At 31.7% G+C, this 18,489-nt stretch overlaps 2 protein-coding genes across 3 annotated transcripts; one reads left to right on the forward strand and one right to left on the reverse strand.

Annotated features, from left to right (window-relative positions):
* Nucleotides 1–5,957: 5,957 nt before the first annotated feature.
* LOC110667549 (tobamovirus multiplication protein 1) lies at nt 5,958–11,269 on the reverse strand. Its single transcript, XM_058151227.1, has 11 exons — nt 10,715–11,269; nt 9,276–9,366; nt 9,142–9,194; nt 8,464–8,556; nt 8,305–8,376; nt 8,105–8,177; nt 7,838–7,883; nt 7,691–7,754; nt 7,290–7,343; nt 7,134–7,211; nt 5,958–6,337 (listed from the first exon to the last, which is right to left on the reverse strand). Exons 1-11 carry the CDS (start codon nt 10,880–10,882, stop codon nt 6,245–6,247), a joined length of 885 nt encoding a protein of 294 aa, XP_058007210.1. The 5' UTR covers nt 10,883–11,269; the 3' UTR covers nt 5,958–6,244.
* A 122-nt stretch (nt 11,270–11,391) lies between these two features.
* LOC110667550 (probable protein phosphatase 2C 9) lies at nt 11,392–15,964 on the forward strand. Of its 2 annotated transcripts, none has more exons than XM_021828425.2 (5): nt 11,392–11,530; nt 13,592–13,831; nt 14,584–14,860; nt 15,300–15,454; nt 15,563–15,964. In XM_021828425.2, exons 2-5 carry the CDS (start codon nt 13,694–13,696, stop codon nt 15,701–15,703), a joined length of 711 nt encoding a protein of 236 aa, XP_021684117.1. In that variant the 5' UTR covers nt 11,392–11,530; nt 13,592–13,693; the 3' UTR covers nt 15,704–15,964. The 2 variants fall into 2 exon arrangements, with proteins under 2 accessions (XP_021684117.1, XP_021684116.1); XM_021828424.2 differs by having other exon boundaries at nt 11,428–12,022.
* Nucleotides 15,965–18,489: the final 2,525 nt, after the last annotated feature.

An 18,489-nucleotide genomic window follows, 5' to 3' on the forward strand; every position in this document is an offset into this window, starting at 1 on the left:
TAAGAAAATAATATAAAATGTTCATAATGAGTTTATATTTATCGATTAATTATAATTTTTAATTAAATTAAATAATCTATTTATAACAAATTTTTATGAGATGATATTTAATTGAATATTTTTATTTTAAAATATATAATCATTAAAATTTGAAATATAAAAATAAAATGAAAGATAATATTCGATAATAATTAAATAATATTTTTTTAAAAAATAAAATACATTTAGAGTTTAAAAAGGAAAGGACATTTGAAATTTAATTTTAATAAATTATATATATATATAATTTAAATCATTCGAGATGTACAATATTAATTCATAGTGAATTGAAAATAAAATACTATAAATTGATTTGGTATATTTCAAATTATTTTTCAAATTAATTTAAGAAAATAATATAAATAGTCATAAAAAATTCACATTTATTGATTGATAGTAATTTTAAAATTAAATTTAATAATTTATTTAGAATAAATTAATTTTTATTATCATAAAATTGAGTGGTTAGTTTAGGAAAGTTAAAGACTCAAAAAATGATGAACAAAAAATTGATTATTGTATTCATCCTTAATTGATACTTGACTTAATTAGAAATTAATAATTTTATTTAAAAAATATAAAATATTTAAAATTTACAAATTTTAAAATATTTAAAATTTCATTTTAGTTTTTTTTTTATTTTGTTAGTGTATAAAATTTACAAAATTTAAGAAATATAAAATATTTAAAATTTAATAATTTTAAATATTTAAATTTCATTTTTATTTATCTTCTTAAATTATTCTATTAGTGTATAGAGCTCACAAAATTCAAAATATTTACAATTTCATTTTGATTTATCTTCTTTTATTTTATTAATACATTAAAGCTAAGAAATTCAATCATCTCTCCTAAACAAAACAAGAGGTTCCAATAGTAAATATAGATCCTTACCAATTCAAGAAATTATCTTAAATATTTTGTAAATAGTAGCTGATAAAATTAGAAATTCTTTTCAATATATATGATTCAGATTTATAATGGGCATTTCATAATTTTACCATCAAATGGCTTCATGATAATTTTTCCTCATGTGATATTATGTTTCAAATTAGCTTACTCTTGTCTTTACTGCTTTAAAGGCATTGCAATGTCACGACCCAATCTATGGGCCGGATCGGCACTAGGATCTGGGCCAGCCTAAAGCCCTCGAGGCCCGTAGTAAGCCTAACTATTCACTAACCCAACCCTAAGGCCCATTTGGGCCCAATTTCAAGAAAATCAACCGGACAGAGTCTGGCCATAAAATGGACCTTCCAACGGGGAGTTTTTGACTCACCCGACCTTATACACAATAAATATTCAATTGGGGAGCTCAGCTCAGCTCACCCTCCACATACTCATATCGACATAAAAATAAATGGGAGCTCAGCTCCCTCATCCAGTCCATCAAACATGCATATCATTATACGTTTACAGGTCCAACATGATAATAATATTACAGATCAAAATCAAATAAATACTTCTAACACATGCGGAAATTCTAGGAGTAAATAAAATTACACAAATATTGATAAACAACCTGCGAAGGAGAAAAGTAGGTTAACCACAATAAAATCTCCTGTAGCCTGAAAAAATATTGAACAGGAGTGAGCGTTCGACTCAGAGAGTAAAATATCAATTTTAACCATAATCTCTATAACTATCTAAAACTAATGCATCCTGTAAAGTGAAATACAACATCAGCAATAAATTCACATCATAACAGCAAAAAGGTAATTTAGAGCACTCACACACCCAGTAATATCAATCATAATATATGGGAGCTGATCCCCTATACAGCTCTCTTAAATCCAACCTGGTGCCAGCGAAGAACTCAAGCCGGACTTTCGCTTAATAAATCAAATCGGGGTCCCAGCGAAGTACTCAAGTCGTGACTACCCCCGAAGGATCGGGTCCTAGCAAAAATCTCAAGCCGTGACTACCCGTCCTATCCATAGTACATACCACATCACATGCACGCCAACGCACACACACTGCTCCAAATTACCACAACAACATCCATGGCACTTTAACAGTTATGAATGTAACATAAAATGTGCCTAGAGTTTAACTACATAGATACATACATATAAGTGATGCATGGGCATGCTTAAACATATAATAATATCGAAATTACAATTAAAATTAATTTTTTACTCACAGACTTGACAACAGTCACTGTGGCGGCTGGGCGGAGGAAGAAGGCTGTCCCGGCTCACCTGACAATTACATTACAATCATTTAATAAATTTGACTCAATACAAATCAAGAAAAGACCAAATACGTCCTAAGTCGTGCCGAAAATCAGGCAGAGTCTCCCCTATACCTAGGATCTACCCAACCTGCAAAAGGGCTCAAAACACACTTTTATATTCACAATCCATATATACACAACTCAATCACATCACACAGCCTCTCCTGGGCCCATCCAAACAGTCATTCATCACAATATGTAAAATTTCAATTTAGTCATTATTATTGATCATTTTTGTAAAAACTGCCCAAATAAGCTCTAAAAATTTTAAAACTTTGTCCCGCGGTCCTTAGCAATATTACTAGGCTACCACGAATATTTTATGGATTTTTAATCCTATTTAAGCACTAGAAAATTACGAAAAAGCAAGGTTCGAGTTTACCTTTGCCGATTCCGACTATGGGGACGCGCTCGGAACGTCTGACAATGGTGGGGTAGCCAAAACCTTGATTCAATTCGGATACTTATTTCGGTAGTCAGTCTGTCTAGCCGGAAATTCACAGACCCGGACAACTGTTGAATTTTCACGAATTGAGGATACCTACACGAAGCCCACAACACGGGGGTTAGTATAAAATTTTTACGGAATTTTCTAAGCTCATTTAATGCTCGGAAAAACACTGCGAAGTTCCGTGGACCCACCAAAAAACGGTATCGGAAAAATTTGAAATTTATATCCCCGCGAAGCTCTCGACGAGTGGAGCACTCTGGTACTCTCGGTTTTCTAGTGGGGTTTACGGTTTGCGAGAAATCTAGCCCAAAAGTCAAAATGGGCTAAAACTTCCCGAGCAAAAATTGGACAAACCGCTCGATAGATTTCGGTGTTCTTGGTATCTATGGAAAGCTCTCGACGAGTAGATGAGTTTAGACACAAGACCCGGTCCGATTGGTGGCCAGATTGGCCGGATTTCGGCCGGGAAGACGAAGCGGCGCGCTTGCGCGTCGCGTCGCTTTGGGCGCCGTTTTCCGGCGTTCCAGGCGGCAGCCGGTGGGCTAAGACGGTTGGGGATGGGCGCCGGCGAGCTGGGGTGGCAGGGGAGGCGGTGGCGCCGCAAGGGGAGGAGGGAGGAGAGAGAAAACGGGAGAGAAGGGGAGGGAGGTCAGGAAGCGCGCGGGGAGGAGGAAGAAAAAGAAGAAGACCAGTCCGATTCGACCGGTCCGATCCGGTCCGGTTCGATTCGGCCGGTTCGATTTGGAATACAAAATTTTAAATTTTTACTCTGCCTTGGGACCGAAAACGAGGTCCAAAAATTCCAAAAAAATTCTAGAAAACTCAGAAAAATTTGTAGACTCTAAATATATTTTTAGTTTTGCCACGTGGTCTTTAAATAAATTTTTAAAATCATCAAAGTTTATATTTTCAAAAAATCGAACCTGATTTTTAAAATCTGAAAAATCGCAAATAATTTTTTAAAATTTAAATAAAATTAAAATATCAATAATACTCATAAAATAATAAAATTTAAAATTTTGGGGTGTTATATGCAAAATTTTATTTTTGTGAGATTTCATTTACACTTTTAATTTACATAATTCTATATATATATATATATATATATATATATATATATATATATATATATATATATATATATATATATATATATCCACAATTAATAACACTTGATATATTCAACTCAACTCAATTAAGCCTTTATCCCAAGAATTTGAGGTCGGCTATATGGATTCTTTCTCCATTCTAAATGATTTTGGGTTAAATCCTCAGAAATGTGTAATGCTTATAGGTCATATTGTACTAGTATTCTCTAAGTCAGTTTATATCTACCCCTTATTTTTTTTATTTTCTCTAACATAATATGCTCTACTTGTTTAACTTGAGTCACCGTATGTCTACGCTTCACAATTAATAACACTTGATATAATTAAAAAAAATAAAATATAAAATATTTTAATTTTAAATTAAAAGTAAAATTAATTTTATTAAATGCGACTTAAAAGCTGATTTTGAAATTTAATTTCAAGATTTTTTTTCAATTTATAAATTAAATTATTAGTATTAGATAATTCTTAAAATTAGTAATTTTATTTTGATAATATTTATTGATTTAGTAGTACTTGATTTAAATCAAAATAATTGATCAAATTAAAATTTTGAATCAATATGGCAATTTTGATTTGATTCAAATATTTTTTTTATTAAAATTAAACCGAATTGATTAAATAGATATTTAAAAAATTTAAAAGAACTAAATCTAATTACTAAATAAGGAAAATATCAATTTAAAATTTGAATTTGATGATTATTTTATTTTAAATAAAATACTACTAAATTAATAAATATTAGTCTAAAAATTGGTATAATAACTAAAATTTTTGTTAATAGATAAGGAAAATAAATAATTTAAATTTAATTTAATTTAAATTAAATTAAATTAAAAATAAAAATTTAAATTATTATCGTGTGTTCTAGTTATATGAATATTAAAAATAATTTTTTTAAAATAAATTTTTAGTTAGATTAAAAAACGGTGATTTATTTTTTTAAAAAAAATTGTATTAATATATATATATATAAATAATTATTCACTAAAAATTTATTGATAAAAATTAAATTAAAATTTTAATGGTTTATAGTTTTAAATTTTTTATTAAATATAAAATTATATCAAATTCTATTAAAAATTTATTTACTAAAATTTAAAATAAAATTGTAATTAATTAAGAATTCTATTATTAATAAAATTTTAAAGTATAATTTTTAAAATATAAAAAATAAATATTAAATTATATTATTTGAATAAAGTTATAAATAATTTGCACAATATACTAGCTATAAATGTATACTTGTTATGCTCATTTTAGGATCACAACAGGTTGAGTATTTTTTAATATTCCATTCATTGAATTCTATTATAACAAATTTAAGTGGTTTATAATTGAGTATGAAATGAATTTAAATTTTTTTAAAAAAATTCACACTGGAATTTGAGTAAAATTCAAAATTTATATATTGGTTTTCATTATTTGAAAATGCTTGAATAAATAATTAATTATAAAATATATATTTTATAATAATATTTATAAATTTTTATATATTATATTTTAAATAAATAAAATTTAAATATTTTATAAAATTATAAAACTTTTTAAATATAAATCATTAATTTCTTCACCTAAGAACTCACAAGCTTTCCATCATCAGCCAGCTATTCAGTGCTACGTTCCTGTCCTCTTTTGCCCTGCCAATGGCCAAGATTATAGCCAAAGATCAAGTCTTCTTAAGAAATCCTTGCCCCATACATTAACCCGCTTCTACCCTTTTGCTGGAAGAGAGGTGAACAGTTCTTGGATTGGTTGCATTGATGAGGGAGCAAGCTTTGATGAAGCAATGTAGCTGCTGACTTGTCTATGATCCTCAAGCAACCCCACTTCAAAATGTTGTAGCAGCTACTACACTGCAAGCCAAATGAGAACTCTGTTCCATAACTTAGCTGTTCAAGTGAATTATTGTAGTTGTGGTGGGATGGTTCTTGGTGGATGCATTAACCATTATGCATTTGATTGCTGATGCATCGTGTTGAACGCCGAGGCGCTGTTGCTTGTTTTCATGATTCTGATGTTAATGGCGTGATCTTGGATCACACTAGTCTCTTTCCTTTTATTGACACAACAGAAGGCTTAACATGGGGTGATAGTTCAAATGACGAATTCTTACCTGAAATTGTGATGAAGAGGTTCTTGTTCGATGGTTCGAAGATTGCTGCTCTTAAGAGAAAGAGTTGGCAATAGACTATACAAAATTATTCCAGCAAAATAATAAATTTAACACAGAAGTACAATTCATCAAAGTAGTTAGAATATACAAGAGAGAGATGGAAGTTCTGTTGAAAGCGTTCAAAATTGAACAATAACTCAAGCAATCAAAGAACCTTCTGCAATTTTTCCTTTTTTTTTTCCTTAAATCTTCTGAAACAGTTTCTTGATAATGCCTGTAACTGAGTGGATTGCTTATCTTATGGGGTGATATTGATCAGAGATGCGCTTTGGGGGCAGCTTCCGCAAGATGAAGAGCACCAGAGCAGATGGCACAATCTCCACCACCTGCATATATTAATAAAGGGAAAAAAAAGGGGGGAAAAACAAGAAAAGAAAAAGAGTAGAAATGATCAAAATCTACAAGGACAACAGTCAATGTTCAGAATAATTTCTGCTCAAATGGAAAGTTTCATGGTAGCGGCTAAATAACTAACCTTATTACTGCCAAAAGAAGTGTCTAAGAGGTTCTCTGTTTTATGGTAACAGCCAATAACGGAACTATGACTCCAACGAAACATTTTTCAAGAAAAAGCTATTGGAAGTCTCCTAATAGTTGTCACCCAAACTTAAAATAGACACATCTCTACAGAACCTCGACAATACGTTGTTTTTTCTTTTTCCTTTCAAATTGAGAATAGCTGCAGGCTGCAACCTGAACTTATTGATGCTGTCAAAAAGAACTAGATTTAAGAATTATTACGATTTAATTGTTGATTGTGAAACTAAGATCTTTAGTTTATATTTTCTACTACAATAGAAAGTTTATATTTCAATTATTTCTGAATTATATTATTATTTAAGAATATTTAAAAAAATTTATTAGGCTTAATCTTTTCCTCCTTAGATTGATTTGCCATTACATCCAGTTGTAATGATCATTAGTCCAAACATTCTGATCAACACACGTCATTTTACATATGTATCTTGAATCTTGGGGTTCAGGTTGATAAATCATGGATCATGATCAAGTACAGTTTCAGCAAACAAGAATTTCTGCTGCTACATCTGGTGTATTTTGGTATAGGCAAGGAAGTACTCAATGGCACAAAGATTCCACTTACATTAGGGAGCTGAAACTTACCATGTAATAGATGAGATTAAGAAGGGGATGAGTTAAGACAGCAAGATCAGCTTTCTTGTTGAAGGCTGAGACGGCAACCTAAAGCATATACCCATAAAATGTCTTCATCAAATATGCAAAACTATGAAGTAAAACTTCCGATCAAATGAAACTCACCATAAAACATCTTATCAAAAAACAAGTACAACAAATTCCTGTCACACAGCCAACCTGGCAAGGAAAAAAAATCAGGTCATTTAGAGTTTTTACAGCCAAAGATCAATACAAGTGTGGGAGAGTCGACTGTCTTAACCAATCAAGTAGAAAATAAGTGTCAAAAGAAAGTTCAGTTTAAAGCAGTTGAGGAAAAACAAGCTCTCAATTTTATCTTAAGAGAATTATCCTTCAGAAAAATAAAAATAAATACCAGAAGTACAAGTTTAAGAGAAAAACAATCCCATCTACACCTTTACAAAGTTTTATGGCATATTTCAAATTCAATCGTATATACAAGAGCATAATATAGACAGTTGACTTCGACCTATAACACAAAGCAAACACGCACGTCCAATACAAACCTCATGAAGCTTCTTTTGACGACCTCTAGATTCAATGGGGAATCGGCTCAGCATGACAAACAACCTAAAAGCAGAAAACAAGTCAAGTGAACATATGCATTACGTTAAGGAATAGTGAAACTTCTTTAGGTTTGACACAACTGTTACCTGCCACCATATATCAAGAATCCCAGAGCAGTGCAAAATGAAATAACTACAGAAGAAGTATTTGATCAACATACTGCCTTTTCCATATATATAAACAAATTGCTAGAAATTTACTGAATTAATGACACCATCACTAAAAACTATATGTCTATATGCAAGCCTACAGGATTAGAGTTCAAATTACATTACTATTTTAGATCATAAAGATCATATGGGGAGAAAAGGAAGGAAAACATAATCAGTTTAACCATTGTTGAAAATACAGACCTGAAAAGAAGAGTTTTGCTACTTCCTCCCCAGCAGGACTTCCGCTTAATCTCATGTATATCCAGATGCATGCCTGTCATAATGATTGAATGTTTATGAATCTATCACAGATTTATGAAGAGCAACTTGAAAAATAAAGTTAGACTATTTTCCTTAGGGCCAAGATATGACTAATAACAAATTAGGACATTGTTTCTTACCTGTGTGAAGTATACGAGTCCATTGATGATATAATAAGAGGGCCTGAGTTTATCAATGGGAAGGCTTCTTGCCTAAAGCAATGGCATGAGAAATAGCAAAATTAGTTGAAGCAGCATAGCAACTAAAATTAAATTCATGGAAAAAGACAGGTGGTATACCTGGTGATATATCTCAGCCCAAAAGAGCACTAGTAATGTATATGTTGAAAAGAATAGAAGACTAGGAAGATCCAAAAGCACAATTTCAAGGGCCTGCATAAAGAGGATGTTTTAGGCAGTGCAGACAGCAACTCATCAAATAAATCATGAAACTACCACAGATTCATAAATACTTTCATTTCAAGCAATTGGTATATCCACCAAAGAAAGCTTTAGCAAAACTGAAAAGAAGAGGAAAGAGGAAAAGTTCTGCTACAAAGGAGACTGCTTATAAGTTATAATTCAATAGCTATATGTTTCTTTGTTTTATCAGGTGCACCATGTAACTACCCTGCCAACTGCCTCCATTTGACACTTAGGTTTCACAAAGTATCAACGATAATAATAATAAAATCATCTGTTACCTGGAAGTTATGATAGAGAAGTGAAGAAACCTTCGTTTATTTTACAGTTAATTTACTAATAACCCATATAAAAAAATTTATGAATAAATTCCTTTTCAACCCCCAGATACAACTATGTTTTATGATATCATCTATTAACTAATTCTAATTTTTAGTCTCCTTGTGATGGTGGGGATGATGATGAAGATTGAAATAGTAATTTTATACAAGGAGAGGAAGTTAAATAATTTTATACATATGAGCTCAAAACAAGAAGTATTAATGAGAAACTTACCTTTGGTCTAATGAGAAACACATCCTTGTATAGACCAAAAAGGATAGCCCTCACTGTCAAAAAAAAAACAGTTTGGTTTTAGCAACTTACAACTGATTAAGACAAAACTTTGACAAATAATAAATGGCCCTTACATCCATTCACAATAAAATTCATCAAGTGGAAAACCTTTTGCGTCGTCCACCCATATTCTGGTACTCTCAATTGGATACGAAAAAGTTGTACCTGAAAGTTATTCAACATTCGTTATACTGCAGAAACAATGAATGCCAGGTACTTTTCTGCATCATGCAGGATAGTAAGTGACTGACTATAAATAGAAAGCCAAATAAAGAAGATATATCGGACCTCATTTCTGTAAATATTACCACAAGATAGCGATATAATATGAAGACGAGTGATAAACCAAAACCCAAGTACAGTACAACAACTGGACAAGGCCACTTAAAGCTCCAATACACTAAGTGCTTGGACAATGCAATATAGAGGGCAGTATATAGGATGTGCCCGAGTTGCTTGGGGAAGGAAAATGAGGGAAAGAAAATTGCCTTGGGATCAGCTAAAAATTCTTTCTCGAAGCATGGGAGGAAAATGGGAGTAAAATGGGTGATACCATAAACTCTAACAAAGGAAGTAGATAATCCTTCTTGCCAATTATCAATAATAATAATAATAATAATAATAATAATAATAATAATAATAATAATAATAAGTGATCAGATGAAAATTTCTGTTAACTTTGTATTAAACATAAACAAATGAATATTGATTGGGCACGAATGTATATTTTCAAATGGTTGAGCTTGGCTTCCTTGCACAAAACAAGAGGCTAGTTCATGCAAATATCTCGACCAAAAAACCAAGACAAGCTCAAGTCATGTAGCTTGTCCAACACCTTTTATATGGTTAATGGTGATACCAACTATATCATGGAGACAAAGTTAATCAAAATTATTTAGGACAGGAATATTTTGGAACCAATTCTCCCACCAGACCCAATAAAACTGTTGCCAAAATGCATGTGGTCCCTAACTTTCAGATAATTATTTCAAGTATTTACAATCTAAATTAATGCATAACATTCAAATTGAAAAATGAAATATGCTAGCCTTTCTAATCACTCTTTTCTTGCCTTACAGCTAGCCAGGTTAGTGCTCTACAAGATGAATAAAAAATTTGAGGTCAGAGAGAACGTAGGCATCAGAAAGGATTTCTTTCCAACAAAAAATTATATAAATAATGAAACATGCCCATTCTTTCAAAGAACTAAAACCCATATATGAGTTTATCACTTTTCAGAGCTATCCGTCTCACAACATTGTATCTTCCATCAATTGAAATTTACAGGTAATGCCAGTTTTCCTATAAACAAATCCTCAATAAGTATAGGAAGTTTGAGGAAAAAGAAGACTTTTTCAAACATGAAAAGAGGTTCCTTTTATCTTGTATGACAAAAATTTCAACTCATGAAAGGGTCAATTCAACATTAACAGTTATAATCAACAATAAAGGACCAAGAAGTAAAAACAAAAAAAAAAAAAAAAAAAAGAAAGGACGGGAAAGAAAAATATACCAGGGCAGTGATGGAGACCAATGCATAAGATGCAGACAAGAAATAGAAAATGCCTCTTTGCCATTCTTCTGACTCATCGATCTCATCCCACCAATGGACTCTTTTTCCACTGTAATAAATCCATCTATCTCCAATCTCAAAACTTTTAGTTCTCAAACTCCATGCCATTGATTAGTAATTGCTCTGTCCTCAGAACAAGAAACAAAGAAAGAAAGAATCAGAAAGAAGCTGGTTTTGTTGCAGAAAGAGAGGTCGGGTTCTTGGGTTTGGACATCTGGAGTGAAGAGAACTGAAACACGTAGATGACACGCGTTAATGAATAAAAGAAGAAAATGACTTGGTGGGGGCGGTATATTCGTTAATTGCGCAACGGACATGCTTAAGTTTAGCTTAAGCTTTGCTGTGCTTTGTTTGTAACCGGAGATTACCATGTTGCCATTTTCAATCTCAGCCGGCTCTGGAGTCTTGACCATAGAATTCTTCCCGCGGGCCTTCTAATCTCCAGTACGACGTAGTTTTGATTTGCATGAACTGCCCGAAGAGAGGTCCTCCCAATAGAAAAATGGGCTGACCTTGTAATGCAAAGGTCCCACACACAAGCTCAGAGTCACAAGTCATTAATAAACCAATAAAAATTCCCACACTTGTAAGAAATTAGTAATGGAAACCTCAAAAAACAGGTCGTGCCAGACAATAATCTAGTAAAAAAAAAAATAGTTAAACAACAAAAACAAGCACAAACCAACAAAAAGTCAATAGGGGCAAGCTTTAACTTTTGGCAAGCCAATTCCTTTGCCCCTACATAGACTCTACCCGGTCTGTATCCTTCAAAGATTGATTCTTTTTCTCAGTGAATACTGATATATACTTCTATAACTAGACATCAATTTCTATACATCACTTGTTTGTATATGTGTATAAAATAGAAGTAGGACTCGAGAATTGGCAATTCAAGTCCTGGGCGGTGGGCAACTCTTTATCTTTCTTTCACTTGGTTTCTTGTAGAATTGGGTGATTGGTGGATTGGTACGAGAATTTCTTGAATACCCAGTTGATGATTCTCTTTTGTTTTGACATTTCTTGGATTTTTTTGTGGTTTTAGAGTTGGCCCTTATAGTTCAGATTATCATAATCGTTGTTTTCGATGGCGCAATTCGTGGAATTATTGATCTTGTGAGGTGGGGTTTTGTTGGGTTTTGAATCTTTTGAGGTTAGAAAGAGAAGTAGATGTTGAGAGGAAGAGAGAGGCTATAAGGTGGGCTGAATTATATGGGTAATTTATGTTGCTTCAATTCTGTCTTTAATCAGGTTAATACATCTCCTTCCTTTTCTCAATTTCCTTATTAATTTCTGCATCTATGCATAGAGTTTCTTTTAACTTGCTCTGCATACCTTTAGGCTTCAGCAGAAGGCTAGTTTGGTTGTTCATTTGGATTCCAAAAAGGAATATGATCTTAGAGTAAAAGCTGCTTTTCTATAATAATTTTGTCTTCCTTTTGCTCTTTGCTATGTAAGCTCTGCAAATTAACAATAGGGTTTATGTTGAAATCTCAAGAAAGCTTAATTTTGCTGTCATTTATCTGAAAATTGTTGTGCTTATTTTCTCTGAGTTTCATTTGCATAATGTTTCTGATGTGGAACCAATAGAACAAAACAAAGGGAAAATAACAAAGCTCTGAAACTTTGTTTAGTTCTCAATTATCAATATCAATAATAATAAGCTCTCTATTAAAATACCTAAATTACTTCTGTATTTATATACAAATAATTAGTCCTACTACTAGTAGTACTAGAAATTCCAAAATAAGAAAAATACTAAGTCAATCTAATTAGAATATAAAACCAACACCAACTAAATATAAACCAACGCTTACAAATTCTAAATAAAGAATTCCTAAATAATTAAAATATTACTCCCTAATTAAATTTGCTAAATAATATAAATCTAAACTTCTTAATTTTAAAATAAAAAATTAAATAAAAATAATTTTTAAATTTAGTTTTCCTTTACTGCATCAATTTCTTGCTTAGATTATGATTTCTTCTCTCATCAATTTTAAGAATTTCCAAAAGTTTCAACAATTATGAATATAGCAGGACATCAAAGAACTTCTGAATCCTGTATTTGCCTTTTATTCAAGAAAATTTCATAATTAGCGTGCCAAAACAATTCTTTGGAAAATCCATAAAAGAGATCTTTATAGAAATTTTCTTTATATCCTTATTCATGTGGATTTGGATATTGGCTCGTGAGGAGGGTTGATTATTTTTTGTGGTTTGCCCTATTGGTTTGCCTCATGTTCTGTAGCATCTTGTTGAGATAAATGGTTATATGGTACCTTCTAGTCACATTTAAATATCTTTAGATTTTTGAGGTTTATCCTGAAAATAGTGCATGGAAGTGCCATTGCTGCAATGTATTATCACCTGAATGCAGTAAAATTGTCAACAGTTCTAAGCTTCCTTCTATACAAAGGGAAGAATTTACCTTCTCCTGTGGTTCTTGTGCTTCACAGAATAAGTTGGATAGTTTAGGCCTCCTCTCATATGCTATGCTCGAATGCTTATCAATTCAAATTCACGCGTGCGCGCACACACACACACACACATTTTAAATTTTATTTTGCAAATCATAGAGAATAGAAAAACTTCATCACTTAACTTAATAAAGGTCTTTGCTGCTCTAGATTTATGTAGAATGTATGGGATTTGTTGTTTGTTGCATTTCTTTCTTAAACTTTGGTGTTAATTGTCAAACAAAATCAGGGGATTGAACTTTTAGATTGTGATGAGTACATTTGGGCATATTTGTTTTAATATTTTACTTTCACAAACATGCATGTTTGATATGAACTTAAAAGTTCATCTTCTATTCAGGTTGTAGGAGGACGATCTTCATGTAGCTCTGGCAAGGGCAGGAGCCATCAGGGCCCTGCTAAATATGGCTTTAGCCTAGTAAAAGGGAAAGCAAATCATCCAATGGAGGATTATCATGTTGCAAAGTTTGTTAAGATCCAAGGACATGTGATTGGACTTTTTGCTATATATGATGGGCATTTAGGAGATAGTGTACCTGCCTATCTTCAGAAGAACTTGTTTAACAATATCTTAAAGGATGTAAGTTGATTTGAATGAGTTTTGTGTTAGTATATTTCCTTTTAGATTTTTTTTCTCCAATCAGTAAAAGGAATATGTTATCAGTAAAAGCCATCCATGTATACTAGCACTTTATGCTTTGGGTATCTCTACAAAAAGAATAACTATATATGAAACTTGCTCAAGCAAAATGATCAATTCAGTAACCCTGTCATAAAAAATGAAGATTATGCAACTATTTATCATTACACTTAACAATGATGATATTCTTTTGTGGCAAAAGCCCACACATCTTTTCTCCAAGTTCTCTATTGAATGGCCAAGGTAATGGAATTACACATTCCTTTACATGGAGCTCTATATTGAGATGCCCAACCTTGTAAATTTTATTTAACTGATTTATTCATGTCTTTACGGTCCTCTGTGGAGGATGGGGGCAATGTTTTTGTTCCAATGTGGATTGGAGATCAAGGGCTCAAACCACTGAAACATCCTTCTTAAGTCCTCCTTAAAGCCTGCAATGTTGGAAGCCTTATTCATGGGGACACCCTTTTGTTTGTTTATTTTATATCATTTGATGATGATGAAGTTTACTGTGAATAGCGTCCATTTTAAATGCCTTCAGAAATAAATAGGAAGTTTTCATCTAAGAAAAAGAAATTATAATGGCTTGAAAATAAGCCAAATTTGCTTTGACTTTATTTTACATCTTATGATACTTACATGGATGTTTTTGAGAAGGCCTATATCCTAACTTGTGCAATAAATTGCAGGAAGAGTTTTGGACAGATCCTAGCAAGTCCATATCAAAAGCATATGAGAAGACTGACCAGGCTATTCTCTCGCATAGTCATGACTTGGGAAGGGGTGGATCAACGGCTGTCACTGCAATTCTGATAAATGGCCAGAAGTTATGGATTGCAAATGTTGGAGATTCTCGAGCAGTTCTTTCAAGAAGAGGGCAAGCAGTACAGATGACAACTGATCATGAGCCAAACACTGAGCGGGGTAGCATTGAGAACAAAGGCGGTTTTGTCTCAAACATCCCAGGTTGTTCAACAAATTTTGAGGCCTATGTCTTATTCTCTTAAATAAAATTGATTTCAAATGCTCAAGATTTCTATTTGACATACAAATCTATTGAACTTTTTTTCCTTCTAAATACTAGAGCTTGACAATTTTAGATGAAGTTGATTTTAATTAAATGCTCAAGATTTCTGTTCATTATACAAATCTAATGAACTTTTGCTTACTGCTAATTATTCAATTCTTTGGCACATTGGAAGGCTTTGATTTAATCAGTTCATATATTAATGTGATATATAAAAGGCATGCATGCTGCTATATGCAAAATAAAGTCCTTTCTGAGTTTGATTATGATTCTAATTGATTATGGATAAATGTATCATCTCAGATGGACTGTCTTCCTTGTGATTTCTCTTTCTTTCATAATAATCACTTTATTTTCAATTTTGATGTATTGCTTTAGGAGACGTTGCAAGAGTGAACGGCCAGTTGGCAGTTTCTCGAGCTTTTGGAGATAAGAACCTCAAATCACACTTGCGATCTGACCCTGACATCCAGAACACTGTTATTGACTCAGATGCTGAGATTCTCATCCTTGCTAGTGATGGTCTATGGAAGGTAACCTGTCTCTCTCTTTCTTTGCAAAGTTGATGTTCTTAAGAAAACCACCTTCATTCCTGATCTTTACTATGCTTTTATTTTTGTTCGTTTGAGTGATGATTCTAGGTCATGTCTAATCAAGAAGCAGTTGATATAGCAAGAAAGACAAAAGACCCAGAAAAGGCAGCCAAGCAACTAGCAGCAGAGGCAGTGAAAAGAGACAGTAAGGATGACATCTCCTGCATTGTAGTTCGCTTCAAGGGGTAAAGCTAAAAATAAGGAAGATCCCTAGATTATGAGATTTGTATATGAGCGTTTTGCAATCATATGGGATGCAATTCTATAGCCTATCACCAGTTTGAAATCTCATAAAATCCTTCTTATGTTGAAATGTAGCTTCTTCCTTTCCCTTCCCCTTCTCCTTCCTCTATAAAATTCACTTGGGTTGTTTGTGTAGATTCATACCTTCAATTTTCTTTGCAATATGCACCTTGAAATGAAAGCACTGTTGAGATTGCATGTGTGCCATTGCCTGTGCAACTATTGTAATTGAGAAACATTTTACAGTTAAAATGTTGCTGCTGAGTGTATAATAAAGGTATATTAATTTTTATTATAAAAAATTTAAATATGATATAATAATTTATTTATATATTTTATAAAATTATACAAACATTTTTTTATAGAGATATGAAGAAAGATCTACACATGATTTTTATTGATTTGGAGAAGGCTTATGATAGTATTCTAAGAGATGTCTTATAGAATGTGTTAGAACAAAAGAGGGTATCTATTAGGTACATACAATTGTTGAAAGATATGTATGAAGGAGTAACTATTATTGTGCACACAGTGGGAGGGGATATAAGAGATTTTCTGATCTCAATTGGATTACACCAAGAATCAGCCATAAGCCCTTACCTTTTTATATTAGTTTTAGATGAATTGACGAAATATATACAAGAGAGTATTCCTTGGTGCATGATGTTTGTGGATGATATTGTTCTGATAGATGAGACACGAGAAGGAGTTAATAGAAAGACAGAATACATGCATTGCAAGTTCAATGAAGGCCAAGCTGGTGATAGGGAAAGAGTTAGTTTGAATGGAGTGGTACTGTTCTAAAGTAATCACTTTAAATATCTAAGCTCAGTCCTTCAGGTGGATGGGGGATGTGAGGAGGATGTTAGTCATAGGATTAAAGCCGGATGGTTGAAGTGGAGACATGCAACGAGAGTTTTATATAATCGTAAGATTCCCAATAAATTGAAAGGAAAATTTTACTGTACAGTCATACGACCGGCTATGTTATATGATAGTGAGTGTTGGGCACTGAAAAGTTGTATGCGTCTAAAATAAGAGTATTAGGAGTGGTGCCAATTGAAGATAAGTTGAGAGAAGGGAGATTGAGGTGGTTTGGTCATGTGAAGCGTAGACGTACGGAGGCTAAATGATAGAAAGAAAAAAAAAAGGTAGACGTAAATTGACTTAAAGGAGAGTAGTACAACATGACCTAGAAGCATTACACATTTCTGAGGATATAACCCAAAATCGTTTAGAGTGGAGAAAGCTAGCCGACCTCAAATTTTTTGGATACAAACATTTTTTTATTAAAAATTAAATTTTTAATTAATTCAGCACTTTCTTTTATTTTAATGGTTACCTAACACTCAATTTGAGAGAAAATTTTATAAGGTAAAATTTGCATTTAAAAAATTTATAATATCTGAAAATAAATTAAAAAAAATCAATTGTTTTATATTTACCATACCAAATGATTTTGGGTGCATCTAATATAGATTTGTGTAAAGTTAATTAAATTGTATATAATGAATACAAGGATTTAGATATAAATATTTAACTTAATTGTTATTAAATTTATTTTCATATGAGTTTGAGCTTTTCATAATTGTGTCTAATAATTTTTTAATCATTAGATTAATAAATTGAAAAAACAAAAATTTCACTTCATATTCTTTAAATACAATGAAAATATTTCACTTTTTATTTTAATAAATCTTTGTTTATTGTAAGGGGAAATTACTTAAAAAACATAAACTTTTAAAATCTTTACAATTCTACCCTAAAATTAAAAAAATTATTATGTTTATGTAATTACATCATTAGATCAATGAGTCTGTTAATAAGCTAATAGAAATGTCACGTCTTAGGGTTCATTAGCATTAAATAATTTAAAATTAAATTTGATAAGTTTTAGTTATAAAAACACTAAAATAACAAAATGATTTTTTTCAAACTATTTTTTTTAATAACATCTAAAATAGTACTTTTATTTAGGGGTGAGCATTCGGTTCAAATTTAATCGAACCGAACCGAATCGAATTAAATTATAAAAATCGAACTATAAATTTTAGAAATCGAACCGAAATGGGTGAAAAATCGAATCGAACCGAACCGCTCTATTTCGGTTCGGTTCGGTTTAAACAGATCGGTTTGATTTTTTATTGATTTTTAATTTAGACTTGATTTTCAAGTTATTTGGTCTAATTTTAATTTTGGTTTGAACCTAATAACCATTAATCAATAAAATTAAACAATTAATATATATAAAATTAAATATAATTCATAAATTTTTTATAAAAATAAATCAATTCAAAAATCAATTTGATTCGATTTAGTTTGATTTGACTATATAAATCACTATTCGGTTCGGTTTGGTTTAATCGATTTTTTTCTCTTCAAAACCGAACCGAACCGAAATAACTTAAATTTTTATAATTTAAAACCAAACCGAACTGATTTAATTTTAAAACCGAATCGATTGAATCGAATTGACTCGATTCGGTTCGATTTTTCGATTTGAACCGAGTTCTGCTCAGCCCTACTTTTGTTTAGAAAAATAATTTCAATTCTCTAAACACAATATCAAACAGGTACTTACATCTTTCACCTCAATTAAACTAATTTAAGCCCTGCAAGCAAGCAGAGCAATTTAAAAGAAAAGTCTTCTTTATATGCAAAATCAACTCTTTCTTCAATTGACTCATCTCACTTTGCAATTTCTTGTTGGACTTTGACAACTCTTTAACTTT

Source organism: Hevea brasiliensis, chromosome 8 (assembly GCF_030052815.1).
Source record: "Hevea brasiliensis isolate MT/VB/25A 57/8 chromosome 8, ASM3005281v1, whole genome shotgun sequence".
Classification (NCBI taxonomy): domain Eukaryota; kingdom Viridiplantae; phylum Streptophyta; class Magnoliopsida; order Malpighiales; family Euphorbiaceae; genus Hevea; species Hevea brasiliensis.